Genomic DNA, 17,050 nt, shown 5'->3' on the forward strand with positions numbered 1-17,050 from the left:
AAAGAAATCTGCTTGATCAAGAAAGGTGCTAGTAACCTAAAGCCTTTCTGTCGACTGCACATTTCCTATTTTTGTCAACAGCATTTAAGACTCACTGTTTTTGAAAAAGCCTGGACTAACCTTGTCTAAGCTTTCCCACTTATAGTTAATTAGAGGAAAGGCAATGAAATATCACCAGAATTTTAAGACTATGATCAAGGGAGACGGGTATTTTCTTCATAAAGAAAATAATTTGTCATGAAGAATGCTTATTACACAAAAGAATCACCAGTCTACTGGTATCCAGAAATGACTACTTCACAAATAGCATCTGCCAATTCTATTTATTCTCTCAGAAGGACTTGCATTGTGGAAATTTAATTATATGTAAGGAACTCTTAGCGTAATTTAATGAAAACAAAAGTCGAAACTTTGTGGTATGTCTGCACATAAACATTACGATACAGCAAGCAAAAATGTAGTGTTGGCCAAAAAGCAGAAGCAAGTATTTCCCCTTCCAAGTTACAGGCCAACGCTGTCCAGTCCTGCAGACTTTATTCACTTCTGGCTCAGAGATATGATTTCTTTGGAAAAAAGTAAGATTCATGGGACTTTAATGACAATCTGGTCAACTATAAAATGTCAAGTTAGCTAATTAAGCATAATGTTTAATATTTTATTAAAACTAAGCTCCCTTCTTTCAATAAACACAAGTTTCTTTTTGCACCTTTGTAGTTCACAGGTCAAAAAATAAAAGATGTCAGGATCCTACATTTTCCTATTCCAAAACCTTCAAATTTGTTTGTAACTTTTTTGCTATGAGCATTTTCACTAGGCAAGAAAAAAAAAGCTCTGCTCCTCATTTTATAAGAAAAAAATATGATCCTACCTTTAGGGTCCACTCTACTGGTGGTACTCTGAGGCTTAGTGAGAAGACAGAAACAGCCTTTATTAATCTTCAGAAAAAGTAACTAGACAAACCCCACAAAGATAGCAGGTGTGAAATCTTGTCTTTTCCTAAAATGGCAGCAACTCATAGAGGCATCAATGCCTCCTGCCTTTGCCTTGGGAGCTGTTCTGTACTTCCTGTTCTCACATGATTCTAAATATAAAAGTTTGCATATAAAAAAAAAAAAATCTTCCTAGAATATCTCTAAAATTTCTAAAAATGTATTAACCCTGCAAATAATTTACACATCATTCAAAAAACTCAATCCTAAATTGGGGCAATAAGAAGTTTCTCACAGAAAAAGGAGGAAGAAGCCCCATCTCCATTTCTCCTAACCCTTCAATCACTCACTTGGTAAGCATTTATTATTTACCATACACCAGAAACTGCTCTGCCCAGTACTAAAACTAACAAAGAAACAAGTCAATAAAAACATACAGGTGTACATTTTATTAAAAACCTAGTCCAGGGGTGCCTGGTGGCTCAGCCATTGAGCATCAGCCTTCGGCTCAGGTCATGATCCCAGGGTCCTGGGATCGAGACCTGCATCTGGCTCCTGGGATCGAGACCCGCATCTGGCTCCCTACTTGGCGGAGAGCCTGCTTCTCCCTCTCCTGCTCCTCCTGCTTGTGTTCCCTCTCTCACTGTATCTCTCTCTCAAATAAATACATAAAATATTTTTTTAAAAAAATTTTTAATTAAAAATTAAATAAATAAAACCTAGTCCAGACTACAGAGAAGCTGTGAAAACAGAAAAAGAAGAATGCTTTACAGTGAATAATACTCTGCAAATAAGGGGTTGGGCAAGCCTACAGTTTAACCTTAATGATACTGAGGCAGCCAACCCATTTCAGAAGCCAGAAAACACCTCAAAAGCCCTCTTATGTGAGTAAAAGTAGTAATAATATATTACACTTCTGTATAGTGGTCTTCACTAAAAAATGTTCCCACACTTAACTCAGCAGCATAGCCACCATTCTAAATAAGAAACAAGTAAAATTAAAGCCTGGGTTTTAGACCACCAATTGTGTTACCTAATTATTATAATATTGTCAGAAAAGCAACCGAACCACATCCAAAATGAAATAACGGGCGTGTAAAGAAAATCACCCTAACCTGCGGTTCCAGAGGCTTTCCTCTGCCAACATTTTATAACGAAAATTTCTGAACAGATGAGAAAGTTGAAAGAAGTTCCAATTACCACTCACACCCCATCACATCTACTGCACATCACACACTGCAATTAACATTTTGCTTTTTCTGTTTTATCACACGTCTATATAAGAAACCTTCCCACCCTGGCATCTTTGTAATTCAAGGCACTCTTGGTAGACCAGGTGATTGGTCATGGCATCCACTCTCAGAGAAGTAGATTATCAAGGAATCAAGCTTAATAAAACACTACTGATACCTCTCATCAACTTGAAGAATTAATTCCAGGGTGAACACTCGGCTAAACACTGTATACCTTGGTATGAACGTTAAAATGTTTTCCAAGTTCTGAAAATGAAGTGCCTTCCCTGTTAAAGAGTATTTTTTCAAGTTAGCAAAAACTCTTAGTTAAAAAGTTTCTAAAACTACAGTGTTTTTATTCTACAGAAGAGATCAGTGTTTTGGTCTTACTAAGTTCTCTAAATCTGAAATTCATGCTTGTTGGTAAAAGCAAAGTCAATGAAGTGAAACCCCATCTCAGCACCTAGAAACACCAGCAGTAACTCTCAACTCAATTTTACTCCTTTCCTCCCCGACCCCTACCCCTACCCCACCCTCACCCCAACCCTATACCCATAGGATCATCCGGCACTGTCTGGAGAAATATTTTGTCAGGACTTGGGAGCAGGGGAGGGGGAGTTGGTCTCCTACTGGCATCTGTCAGGTAGAGGGAGGGATGCTGTTAAACATCCCACAATACAAGGTCCACAGGACAGCCCTCACAACAAAATTATCTGGCTCAAAATGTCAGTAGTGTCAGAGTTAAGAACCCTCACCTATAGGGATGAACAAACTACAGGATGCAGTGGGCAGGGCATCATGTTAAAAGAAACACCACTTCAGAGGAGGAGAGGAGGCTGTGCCCTTCTGTTGGATAAAACCAGCGTCCAGGGACAGAGGTCAACATCCCATAGTAGTAACAATGTCATTCTCTTGCCAGAGCTTCAATGAGTCTTGGGCCTCTGGATCCCATGGAATCATGAGAAGGTAGCTGGACCTTCAGGCCTACTGGTAAACTGAAACTACTCAAGTAGTACAGAGGATCCCTCCCTGCCTAGCCTGGGCAGAAAGAAGAGCATTTATAGGGAGAGCAAGAGATCCAGGCTGGGTAAGAGGGAAAGATCTCACTCATTCCAATGTCCCGGATGCCTAGCAGAGCACCTGGCACAAAACAGGCCTTCAGCAAATGTTACATAAATGGAGTGAACTCCTTCAGATCAACTCTGCTGCTTCCCTCCTATGGCCTTTGTGGCAGGTCCTTCAATCTCTAATCCTATTTCCTGCATGTAAAAAGTGAATGGGTTCTTTAGAGGATGTGATGACATGAGGCATGTGAACCCATTTTGTGAATTCTAGAGCATTATACAGAGGCAAATGAAAGACTCAAAAGCTACATCTATGGTGCTAATTCTTTTATGTGCCCAACATTATTACTTTAGAGGCTAATAATAGTAATTTCCTGATAGTCTTTTTATTAAAATAGTAATCTCAATTCTATAGGACTCTCAATTAAACTTCCATAGAGAAAAAAGAATTCTATGGGACTCAAATCTATTTTCATTTTGAATGGAAAAATAAATGTGGCCTATGAAGTCTAGTATTTTCCCTGGGTTTCATCCGAGAGAGGCAGACGCAGCTCTCAGCAGATATCCAAACCAAAAGTATCTCAAACAGCAGTCTGGTACTTGAATTGAGTTTAAGAAAAGTATTAATATATTACTGTTAATTACTGAGACCAGTAATATCATGTACTGGGAGTTCTACTATAGGCCCAGCGAAATACTGAGTGCTCCAGGCTCCATGTACAGTATGGTATATGCTTGGGCTTCTCTCTCCCTCTCCTTTGCCCCTACCCCCTGCACTCTCTTCCTCTCTAAAATAATCTTAAGCGAAAAGAAAAGAAAAGAAAAGAAAAGAAAAGAAAGAGCTCTCAATGCCATATCTTGAATTTTTAAAAATAAATATTCATTTTCAGTATACGTATTTAAAACACAACAAAATATACTCTCAGTGATCTATATATACCCTTGCTTGCCCTTTGAGTTCCTGAATGCTCTTCCTTTGAAATCAAAGTAAAAAACATTCCCCCAAATTCCAGAGGAAATATTACTCTGAGAATACCATTCCTCAAACTAGCTTCATACTAAGGAAAAAATCTCAGAGGATGGGGAGACATCTATGGTAACAAGACTGTCAGATGATTCCCAATGATCCCAGTCGCCTGGTATTTCCCAGCCTGGTAGTCTGTATAACCAATAGCATAGGCAGAAGTAATGGCAGGTTACTTCTGAGATTAGGTTATAAGAGACTATGGCTGCCATCTTGGGCACTCAAGCAAAAGCTGGCACGCTCTCACTCTCCCGCTCTCTCAAAACATTCCCTCTAGGGAAAAGCCAACAACCACGTGTCTTGAGGACACTGACAGCTCTGTGGAGGGGCCCACATGGAAAGGAACCTAGACTCTCAGTCCAACAGCTTATAAAGAATTAAAATCTGCCAACAGCTCTATGAGCTTGAAGTGGATTCTTTGGCCCCAGTTGTGCCTTGAAACAAAGGTAGCCAGGGCCAACAATCTGCAACAATATGAAAGAGTCTGAACCTGAACCACCAGCTATGCTGCTCCCAGATACCTGACTTCAGGAACTGGAAATGTTTGTTGCTTACAGCTACTAAATTGTAGGGCAGCTTTTTTTCTCCATCAGTAAGTAATACAGCATTTTCATTAATCTTTTTTGAAAGTAATTCCCTGCTTTTGAGCCCTAACAAGAAGCTTCTAGTCTCAATAAAACCAATCTCTCAGGGGGCACCTGGGTGGCTCAGTGGGTTAAACCCCTGCCTTCAGCCCAGGTCATGATCCCAAGGTCCTAGGATAGAGCCCTGCATCAGAGCTCTCTGCTAGGTGGGGAGCCTGCTTCCCCCACTCTCTCTGCCTGCCTCTCTGCCTGCTTGTGATCTCTTTCTCTGTCAAATAAATAAATAAAATCTAAAAAATAAATTTTTAAAATATCCCTCAGTATTCTCATAATTGGGAGGAAAAAACAGTTTGTCCTCTGAACTGACGGCTTGCTGGTCTTTCATATTCCTAATCACAAAGAACTACAAATTTGTTATTGAATGAGAGTAGTTTATACCTGTGTCAATTAAAATAAAGAGGTACAGAATTAATTTATCACCTATAATCAAAAAGGTGGTATCAGTAAGTTAATACCCAGATTTCTCACCCACTGATTTTTTTTTTTTAAATAGCCCAAAAAAATCTTTGCTCAATTTTTTTCCTGGGTCAAGGTGGTAGACTTATAACCATATATAATCAGACCTCAGAGTCCTAAAGTAAATATGACTGAGGGAGAGGTTTTTCAGAGAAACATCTCACATCAACTGTAAAATTAGTCTCACAATAGGTTATAAGAATGTATAATGAAGGAGCTTGGTTTTCGGTTTCATTTAGAGGGAGGACACCATGCTAGAAAACCACCTCACTGGGTTCACGGGCTCATTAATGCGGCCCCTGCCCCAGGTATACTTTGTAAAGGTAATGATTTTCCTCAGGACTATGCCTCAGTTATTGCACTGGGGACTGTGCCTTAGAGAAACCCACCCATCCTTTAAGGACTTACCTTTTCTTAGAGCTAAGAGATTCATCTTCAGTTAGATGAAATGTCTTTTCAGAGTCAATTTTTAAAGAGCATATATTCTGAGACCTGAATGTCTGAAAATGTCTTTCTGCTGCCTTTGCATACGAAATCTATCTAAGCTGTATATAAAATTCAGGGAGGAGTGGGAAGAGCAACCTTACCCCCAGTCGAAATTCTAAAGGCAACTGTAGCCCCTCACATTTAGTACGGCAGGGATAAATGCTGGTGTTTTTCTCATACCTTTTAAAATTGTTCTTTAGATCTGTTCTGTTCCCTCCACCAACGCAGAATGCAAAATTTTGCCAGGATACGTCTAGGTAGATGTGTTTTTTCATTTGTTTTTCCCTTTTAATCTTTACACTTAATTTTTTCGACTCAGAACACTTTTTCTCTTTAGTTGTATTTTAAAAATCATTATTCCAATTCTTCAGTTTCTTCCTGTGGAATATTTACTCACAGACCGGGCCTCTATCCTTTGTCCTCCAGATAGATCAACTTTTCTCTCATTTTTACCTCCTCTCTCTGCATTTTGGGAGGGCTTCAAAGTTTTCCACATCAAATCAATTTTCAGCAAAATGAATTGTTCTTTTTTGTTTTTTATTTTAAATTTTTTTTTTATTTTTTTTAATTAACATATATTATTTGCCCCAGGGGTACAGGTCTGTGAATCGTCAGCCTTACACACTGAATCTCCTGTTTTAACACTGCAATTACATTTCAAATTTCCCTACAATTCTCTTCCCATACTACTGGCTTTTCAAATAGCCACCTTGTCCTTATGATTTACTGCTCCTCTTTCAAAGTGAAATAAGTCATTCAAACACAAATATTGTATGATTTCACTCGTAGGTGGAATCTGAGAAACCGAACAGATGAAACACAGGGAAAATGGGGGAGGGAGGCAAACCATAAGAAACTCTGAACTATAAAGAACAAACTGAGGGTTGCTGCAGGGGAAGTGGGTGGGAAGTGGGCTAAATAGTGATGGGGATTAAGGAGGGCACTTGTGAACACTAGGTGTTATATGTAAGTGATGAGTACTTCCTAAAACCAGTATTACACTTTATGTTAACTAGAATTTAAACAAAGACTTTAGAATACGGGCGCCTAGGTGGCTCAGTGGGTTAAAGCCTCTGCCTTTGGCTCAGGTCAAGATCCCAGGGTCCTGGGACCCAGTCCCATGTCGGGCTCTCTGCTCAGCAGGGAGCCTACCTACCCGCCCGCCCGCCCCCCAACCCCCCCCCCCCGCCTGCCTCTCCACCTAATTGTGATCTCTGTCTGTCAAATAAATAAATAAAATCCTAAAAATAAAACAACACCAAAAAACTTTAAAACCAACCAACAAAAACCAACCAAATAAAAAAGTGACTATGTCTTCATGCATCCTAAAGAAGATTTTCTGAAATGTTCTTCTGGTTTCCACTGGCAATCATTTTCAAAGATATGTTTTTCCTCTAAACTTTCAGAATGAAGTTCCTTTTCCCTTATTCTGCAGAACTTGCTCAAAGGACTCTTCTTGAGAACTGGTTTACCTAAAATCTGGTTATTTGTCAATAGAAAGGGTGTGTAAATTACCCCTGGTCCCACTCTCTAGTCCCCTGGATACGGGAAACATGTTCTTCTCACACTACAGCTGGCCAAGACAATGTGCAGAGGCGCTGGTCACTGGGGCAATGTGCAGTGCCCCATGTCACTGGTAGCTTTTCTCTCATTTAGCTATGTTGGACTAAGACAGGATCTTCTTCTAACTCTCAAGGGTCTGAAATATATAAGGTATATAAAACATTACAATTTCTGGAATGCACCACTAAGTGATTTTTTTCTTCTCTGCCCATGCCAACAGTAAACTTTATTCTTGGAGAATCTATTTCCTAGGATTCAATTTGTTGTGACTGCCTCCTACCCCAAACACAAATGCACACACAGAAAACACTAATTCCCTATCCAAGTGTATTCTGGTAGTTAGAGCCTCCAAATGAAGATGGAAAGATACCAACTGGGAAGTACGGTAGTTCCCCCTTATCCACAGCAGCCACTTTAATACCCCCAGTGGATGCTTGAAACTGTAGTTAACCCTCCGATATGCTATGTTTGTTCCTACACATAAATCTGTGACTGTTTTATTTATAAATTAAGCACAGTAAAAGACAAGCAATAACCAATAATAAAACAGCACAACATAGCATAATAAAAGTTTTATGAATGTAGTCTCTTTCTCTCAAAATACCTTATGATTCTCACTCTTCTTCCTAGGATCATGGGAGAGGATAAAACGGCTACGTCCCGAGCTGAAGTGAGCTGAATGACGCAGGCTCTGTGAGGCAGTGCTGGGCTACTACGACTACTTCTGACGATAGGGCAGGGCTTCCAGACTGCACCAGACTGAACCTGCCTGCGGGTAACTCAAACCACTGAAAGAAACTGTGAGTGAGGGGGGACTCCCGCAGGATGGACCACTACTCTGGCTCAAACTGCAGCTGCCTGATTTTCTGACTGAAATGAACCCTGTATTTGTGAACAAAGGTCTGACTACAGAGAAAGGAGGAAGGCTCTCGCTCCCTGCCTTCAGCGTCAGCTCGGCACTGCTGATGTGGGCTTCCGACCTCACAGGTAGCAGCCTTGTGGTTTGAGGAAATCTTGGCAAGAGCCAACTCTAAGTGCTAGGTCCTGGTGATACGAGTTTACATGTTTTATGTCTTTGTAAGTATTTTGGTGGGCAGCTGATCCTGCCTATCAAATGCTTTTTATTTTCATTTTTTTTTTAAGTTTTTTATTTATTTATTTGACAGACAGAAATCACAAGTAGGCAGAGAGGCAGACAGAGAGAATGGGGGAAGCAGACTCCCCGCTGAGCAGAGAGCCCGATGCAGGGCTCTATCCCAGGACCCTGGGATCATGACCAGAGCCGAAGGCAGAGGCTTTAACCCACTGAGCCACCCAGGCACCCAGATGCTTTTTAAAGTATGAAGTTACAATGATGCCCTGGAATGGGGCTGTGACTAAAAAGAATGACAGAAAGATCATACAGCACAACCTCTACCAACTCTACACTAACTTAGCACATGGTCCCCAAGGCCCAGGCTTGAACCCCTTCAGTAACCTAGAACTCGCTACCCCGTCAAACAATTCATTTCATTTTTAGAGTTCAAATTTTTCGGAATGTTACTGAGGCAACACTGAACCCTCTACTTTGAGTCCTACCACCGTCCTCTAGAGTCACACAAAATAATCCGAACACATTCCTTTCAAGAGACAGATCTTCAAATACAGTAGTATCAAATCCACCTCCCAAGCTGTCTTTCTTAGTTGTTCCTAAAGATCTACTAGCAGGACTTTGGAGTACATCTACATAAGCACACCATGCTGGCTATTCAATATTCCCAAATGCAACAGCACCGTCTGCAACAATGGTACATGTACTCTCGGTCAGCATCCCTAGTTATGGAACAGAAAACAGAACAACCTCAACCTACCACATATATTCTTTCCCACAGTTCCAGTGGCCCCTGATTAATGACCTCCACTTGCAAAGGAGGCTACTTACCTTAACCATGAAATAATGAATGCTATTGATCCAACAAGAGAGTTACTGATCACCCAATCTTTGTTAAAATGGTCCTCATTTAGCAATTTCACTGTCACAAACACCTGGAGCAAAGCATGCTCATAATTAAAGAGTTTGGGGGAGTTAAAGTGAAAGGTGATGGACAGAGATCTCAGCTTTCTCCCATTTATTCTTGCTTCTGAGCTATTGTTTGTGTCAGAAGGGATATTGATTTTCTATAAAAATAAGAAAACAAGAGGCACCAAGGGGCCGCAGAAGGTCAGCCTGGGCTGGAGAAGGAGGGGGAGGTTTAGCACTCTATCTCTGTCACTTGCCTTCCAAGAGAAAGGAATATTTTCTTTCCTGTGAGATCGGCCTCTAATACATCACCTTAGAAAGGCTCCAGACTGAGACTTCAGGCCAACACCAAACTGATTCACTTATAAAAGAACAGAAACTAAACTATATTCAAGGGGAACAAACAAATGTGTTAGTGAAAAACAGAGCAAAATCAGGCTATGAATCACCTAATGGCTGCTACACAGACAATATGAATAAGAACAGTAGAAAGTAATTGCACAAAAGAACCGCTCCATTTTAGAATGGAACACACATACAAAGGAAAACATTAAAATAACCGATCTTTTTGCAAGCACAAAATACTACTACCTCATAACCACTTTCAGTTCCTCAGAATCCCTGAGGGATTGGTTGGTGCAGAATTGAAGGAAGAACAGAAAAAGAGAAGTAAAAAAGAATTATTGGTCATGTTTAAAGCTATTCCATGGTTAATTAATAAAGTGAGTTTAAGGAAATTAGAAATAAAGCTCTCTGGTTGAGTCATACATTTTCAAACCTAAAACTCATGACATACATTTTTTTAAAAAAACTGTATCACTGACAAGGCTAGGTTAAATTTAATGATCACCTTCATCCTAATAATTCTACAAGTTTGAATCATACAGGCTGACAATCCTCAATGACTCATAAAAAGTAAGGTTCTAGGGGTGCCTGGGTGACTCAGTTGGTTGAACATCTGCCTTCGGCTCAGGCCATGATCCTGGAGTTCAGAATCAAGCCCGGGTCAGGCTCCCTGCTCAGTGGGGAGTCTGCTTCTCCCTCTGCCCTTTCACCGGCTCCTGTTCTCTTTCCCCTAAATAAAAAAAAAAAATCTTTAAATAATAATAATAATTGAGGGAAGAAGATTTTAGTTCCATCTTACTTGAGAGACTGAATATAATTTGCAGTCTCCTCTCTTTCTCCACAGGGTAGATTTTGGTGGGGGGGGGGGGAATACAAAGCACTTCTGCTCATAACTACAGATGAATCAACATAAGGCATATACTTAAGACTCCCAAACAGTGAGATTCTAAAGACGTAGTATTCTCATTTTCGGTCTGCTACTACTCTGCCTATTATTCCCTCACAGCTACAAGGCCACGTTATTAAAGACCTCTGAAGTCACGGACCAGGCAAATAGCACAAATGGCGGGGTGGGGGGGCACGACACGACAAGATCTTCTCAATTTAGAAAAGAATTTCGTAAGAACTGCTGCCTGCTTCCACTTACCCAGGCTCTCATATAACCAGAATGTTTATTATTACAACCTGACTATAACGTGCAATAGATGTGTCTGGGGTAAGAAAGAACTGGAAGGACTGAAGGCCTCACTGCTAAATTCGGACTCCCTATCTGGAACCATTCTCAGACTATTAAGAGCAGACAGAGTTAACAGTCTCTCACCTACAATTATGTCATAATTTAACAAGAAATTCTGGGGAAAAAATATATACAAGCTATCATTGCAAAAAAACAATTAAAAATCACTATTCTCAACAATAAATTATTTGGCATATAGGTTTGATACTGAAACAAACTTAAATGCCTCAATCAAGGGTTTTGGTATTGTAAAAGGCTGTAAGTTGACTAAACATTTATTTGATTAAAAATAACACCAACAAAAAAAACTTTATAACCCAAAATCATACATATAAACTGGGCAACTAAGTCTGAGGAGATACATTAAAAGAAAATTAAGAAGCGAAATTATAAGCTTATCTGGTTGTGCAGACTGGCAAATATAAAGTTAGTCAGAAAAACTGTTAAAGCTGGATTTAAAATCTCCCATGAAAGGTACAGGGATAAACATCTAAGCAGCTTTCCCTATTACTGACATAGCTTCACCTCATAGTTCCTAAGATTTATGTCTTTGTTTTTCAGACAAACTTCAAGAGGAAAGTCCTAAGAAAAGCCACATATTCTAAGCTAAGATGAGACGGAAAAAGAGCCATGGAAAAGGGACACTAAAGGGGCAGCAAAAGATGGTGGTTAAGTATGAACTTTGGAATCAGGTTCAATTCCCAGTTTTGCCACTGGGTGACCTTGGGCAAATTATCTAAATGCTACTAACCTCCATCTCCTCTTCTACAAAATACGAATAGCGGTCCTACCATACAGTGGAATTCTAAACATTCGATTGGGACTACCAACCCACTAGGCAGCCCCCATAAAGCCATTTGATTTGATGCTATGAAGAAGATAGAAACAATGTAGGGATATCAAATCCCAGGTAAAGCAGGGGGTGGTCCCTCACCACCAAGAACTGCCCCATTCAAAACACCAACAGCATCTTCCTTGAGAAACAGTTATCATACAATGATATTAAGAATAATATTAAAGTATCAAGGTGGGGATTAGTCCAATGTTCCTAGGACTACCTGAGATATAAAAAACAAAGTCACCAAAAACTGCACTGCCATTTTAAACATGCACCTAAAAGACCCAAATGTTTCTGGCCTAGTGACATCTAGTATAAGACTAATGGGATTTGGTACTGTTATTTTCAAAGCCCACTATGTGTTCAGACTACGTGAATGTCAGCTGTAAAAAATAAGCTCCACAGAGTCAAACTGGAAGGAGCAGACAACAGAATTATAGCCCAGTACCTAAAGCCATGACTCTTGATGGGGAAAGGCAGCTTACCAGGAACATACACGAACTCCACGTGCCTGGCACCAGCATTTTCTCATGTACACAAACACACGCCCCAGCCTCTGCTGAGACCCTCATTCTACCAACATCTACTTTTGATCTACATGGCATAAGCAGCAGCAAGTTGTTTTTAAAATAAAATTCATGGCTTCGCATGTGAAGTACACATTTAAAAACAATTTTTAGAAACAAATGTGTTTGTTTATACACAGCCTTCTTGACATAGGGAAACAGAATCATGAATGTACTGTAAAAAGCTAGAGATAAACCCTAGCTGCCTGCTTACGGGAGGGCTACAAAGTCAACACCACGGTGGCTGGTTTGGAAAGAAAGCTGAACTCATCAAGACTTGGGGTAAAAATAGCCAGGAAAATCTCTGAGTAAGGGAGAGCTCACCATTCTGACATGTTCTCATCAGAGCCCTGTTTTTGTTCATCTGCTTCACACTCCATCCTTTCTTTCCTTCCTGTTTTGCTTAGGAAAGTCCTATTTTCTGCTGATTCACACAACCCATGACCTGAGGAGGCCCAGGGAGTATTCTCCTTCCAGCGGGACAGACGCTGCTTCTTAGCCGACTTGAACCTGCAGCCTCTCTCATAGCTCCAATCTGACACCTTGAGCTTCTGCTGAAGGCTGGCGGCCACCTCCGATGTCACTCGCTTCACCTTCCGCCGGCGACGGAGCGGTCGACACGGTGCATTTTCGGTAAAGGAGTCAGACTCGTGCCAAGAGTGCTGCTTACTCTTAACAATGGCATTGAGCGCTGGGTGCCGTTTGGCTACCATTGTGTCATCGGAGTCACTAAAATTGGCAATAGGGGCCATTTCTCGACAGTCCTTGATGGCTTCATCAAGACTCGACTCGGAGGCCTCACTGTAGCAGCAGGTATGTTCCGCCAGGTGAGTGAAGTCGGAACGGCGCTTCCGGCCTCTCCTTTTGCGAAGCTGCCGCCTCTGCTGCCTAGGGCTCAGGGCCATCTCCTCCCACAGCTCACCAAGCTTATTCTGCTCGGATGTCTGCTCTAAGGCTGAGGCTAAGTCATGCACCAGCTCATCCATGAGGCCACATCTGCCAAAAGAAAGTTCAGAAAAAGAAAAAGAAAACCTGAATAGGATTCTGCTGTTTAGAGTAATTTTATAAAATAGATCATGGCACTGCAGGGTCCACCCCATCTACAGAAAATAAAGTCATCTTTCATCTGGCTACACTTAAGACTGTTCCTACACCCATGCACCTTTAAGCCACTAAAAACAGAGGTGTTTATCCTTGTTAGGTACCTCAAGTCAACATGCTTTTAAAGCACAAAAAAAAAATAAATAAATAAAAATAAATCACTCACCAGATCACAACTAGGATGTTAGCAAAAATGAGCAAAGCCAGGGATATAAATCTTTCCTCCCCTTTTCCCCAATTAAACTTGTCACTAAATTATCTGATGATCGAATCCAAAAAGATTAGAGAAAGTCTCTTTAGACAGGAGCAGAAAAACACACAATTTCCAAAACCATGGATAAAGAATTGTTCCATGGGCTGGGGTCACTTGCGGAAGGGAGGAGAAAGACAACTTAGTGACTCACTTTAAGGACCACTGCTTGCGGTTTCAGTGATCCAAGAAATTGTGGTAACCAGATGTGCACCCTGAATGGAAAAAAGACACTGTCTGCCCCCACTCTGGTCCCAACTACCACCTGGAAGCTCGCAGGGAAGGAATTTTATCGGGTATGTCATATCTTTTTTAACAATTAGCAGCTTCTAAGCTCTTCTTCCATCCTTCAGAAAATTAAGTGATCATAATTATGTGCTTTAGTACCAATCACACAAAATCAGGACGTAACTGATGCTGAAATGACAGGGACAGATGGAGTCTCTATGATTTGTAGCTAACCGCTTTCTACATTTTTCTATTTTTCTATTCATTCTTGCCAAACCCTCATACTTCTGGGGTCACTTCAGAGGCAAACCTTCCAAGGGATGAGAGCAGTACGAGCAATTTTCAAAATGCCCTTTTAAAGGTAAATGTCTAATATAATTTTTACAATACCTTATTAAATACATATTAATTTAGTATCTTTTCCCTAGCTCTCCTTAAGCCCAAAGTATTTCAAGCCCATAATTAGAATTTAAAACTGTGAGCCACCACTCTCAGACCCTATTTCCATTCATGCAGTCTACATTTGCAAAGGGCTTTCTAAAACCTCTTTTCAGGCTGTCCCTATGCCAATGAATTCAAAGGCAAGAAAACAGGAGGCTGGCTTATCTATCACATGGGTGGGAGCAATGGGACATCTAGTTCCACAACCAAACAAACACACAAAAACGTCTCCAGGTGTCAAAAGCCACAGAACATAAAATGACCACGTCCTTTCAAGCAATACGAGGTCCTGACGGGGGTCTGGGAGACAACTGCCCTTAAGACCAAAACATGTGGGGACATCACGTCTAAACCTATTTCCTTATTAAAGAACTACTGCTTTTAAGACTCAGGCAGAACTGTACACTTTAACGTGGAGCCAAGTTACAGAACTGGCAGCTGTTTGTGCAGAATCCTTTCCGATCTAAGGGAATGCAATTCGAACAGCCGGTGACAGAACCCTGAGCCCCCCACACCTTCAGTCTCGGGTGCACGCTCCAAGAGAAAGCCCTTGTCCAGCAAGCACTCGAGAAGAGGAAAGGTAAGTCACGCAAAGAAAAGAAGGGGAAAGGCAGCCGCACGGCTGGAGCGAAAGACCGGGTTGCGAGGAGCGGGGGAGGAGGCAGGCGTCAGGAAGCAACTTCTCCTGTGGGCTCACCGGGGCAGGGGGTCAGTCCTTCCCGGGCAGAACTGCAAAAAAAGGAAGTCCTGGCGACTAAGAACCCTCCGTAATCAGGGGTCGCAACATGGCCACATATGTAAGAAGGAGCTTGTTTGGGAGGACTCTCCCCCACGCCCCGGCCCGCCCCCGAACACTAGAACGAACACAGCTCGGGACACCAAGCCCTCACGCTGTCGCCTGCCCAAAAGAGTCAGAAAGAAGAAAGGAGAAGAGGTGACTGTCGCCCCGGAAACGCCCGAACCTCGTTCCCCGGCATGGGGTCGATGGGCCCTGAAAAACAAGGCCCAGCCGCCCTCGCCCCTCCCGCCAACCTCCGCAGCCCCGTGGCGGCTATAGCCCCTCGGCCTCAGCCGGGAGCCCCGATCCCCGCTGGCGCCGGCCCCCTGGACCCCGACCCTCTCAACCCACTCCTCCCCCTCACCAGCTGCCGCAGCCACCTCCAATGGCCGCCGCTTTTGGGGCCGAGTCTCCCCGCCGGGGTTTCCCTTTCTGACCTCATTTCCGGTCCGGGCCGGAGGGGTGGGGTAGTGGTGGAGGGGGAGGGGCTGGCTACTCGAGAAGTCCCGCCCCTGCCCAGCGCTTCCGGTCCGTGGCCGCGCCCACTTCCGTCCCACGGAAGGCGGGGCCTTGGAGAAGCCGGAACAGGGACTGGGGGGGCCCCGGGAGGCGGAGGCTAAGGGCGGGAGGGTCAAGGATGAGGTCCACATCTGGGGCTGGACACTCCTCCCCGGGCTGGCCTCATCTGCCTCGGGGACGTCAAGAAATTGGGCACTAGGGAGGGACTTCGGCCTCGCCCTTGTTTGCTGACCTACTTTTAGAAAGGGTGTGTGAAATGGAGGGGAAATGGATCCTCATTCTTGACTGAGAGTTGGCACAACGATTAGCCTGGTACCTTTGTAGTGAATCACTCAGTCTTACAAATACAAATGCCTTGAGCAACAAAACAAAGTACTATGGGATTATAACTCTAAGTATAAAATCAATTCCCATGCATCTCTACTGACATAAACTAATGAATACAGACATGAATAAAGTAATAAACGGGGAAAAGGAGAGAAATCTCTAGTGCAGAAAAATTCCAAAGACTTTATGTAGATAACTCACCCTGAAGTATAACTCCCAACCCCTTGAATGTGGGCTGTGTGTAATGACTTCCTTCTAAAGAGCACAGTATGGAAAGAGGGGAAGTGAGGAGAGTGGAGACACTCGGCAAGTACTACCTCGGCCAGGTGATCAGGGTTAACATGAACAGTGATAAATCACCCTGATCCTGTGTATGCTAGCTATGATATGATGAAAGTGGCATTTTACCTCTTTGATATTTTCCTTCCAAATCCCGTACACCCAGTCTAATCCAGAGAAATAAATCAGACAAACTCCAAATGAGGGACGTTCTACAGAATGCTTGACCAGTATTCCTCAAAACTGTTCACGGCAAAAAAACTCAAGGAACGTCTGAGAAATTGTCACAGCCAAGAGGAAGCTTAAGGAAATGTGACAACTAAATGTTGTGTAGTATCCTAGTTGGCAGACTGAAACAGAAAAAGGATATTAAGTAAAAACTAAAGGAACTTGGATAAACTATGGAATTCAGTTAATAATAATGTTTCAATGTCGGTTCATTAATTGTGACAAATGTTCTATATATTAACGGAAGAAGTTAATAATGGGGAAACTGAGTATGGGATATAGAGGAACTGCCTGTAGTACCTTTGTAATTTTTCTGCATACCTAATACTAGTCTAAAATAAAAAGGTTATTTTTTTCAAATGCACATACCTTTGACCCAGAAATTCTGCCTTTGAGGAATTTTATTCTGAAGAAAAACTGAAAATTGGCACAAAAATTTTAAATTGTGGAGAGAGGGGTGAGAAGACTAGAAAGAAAAATCCTACAACAGGGATTAGTTATCTAAATTATGGTACA

General features: G+C 42.0%; 1 protein-coding gene across 5 annotated transcripts in view; it reads right to left on the reverse strand.

Moving 5' to 3' along the window:
* The window catches only part of GPATCH2L (G-patch domain containing 2 like), a 55,529-nt gene extending 39,881 nt beyond the window's left edge, over positions 1-15,648 (reverse strand). Inside the window, exons 1-2 of one of the 5 annotated variants that reach the window (XM_045072049.1) lie at positions 13,889-15,486; positions 12,708-13,379 (exon numbers count right to left, since the gene is read on the reverse strand). In XM_045072049.1, coding sequence (XP_044927984.1) covers positions 12,708-13,369 — 662 coding nt within the window. In that variant the 5' untranslated portion in view covers positions 13,370-13,379; positions 13,889-15,486. Of the gene's footprint in view, positions 1-12,707; positions 13,380-13,888; positions 15,501-15,545 lie in introns of those variants that run through there. The other 4 variants (XM_045072038.1, XM_004739199.3, XM_045072043.1 and 1 more) reach the window with 4 other exon arrangements.
* Positions 15,649-17,050: the final 1,402 nt, after the last annotated feature.

The sequence above is a fragment of the Mustela putorius genome, unplaced genomic scaffold (genome assembly GCF_011764305.1).
Source record: "Mustela putorius furo isolate JIRA1106 unplaced genomic scaffold, ASM1176430v1.1 tig00000129_pilon_pilon_pilon, whole genome shotgun sequence".
Taxonomy (NCBI): Eukaryota; Metazoa; Chordata; class Mammalia; order Carnivora; family Mustelidae; genus Mustela; species Mustela putorius.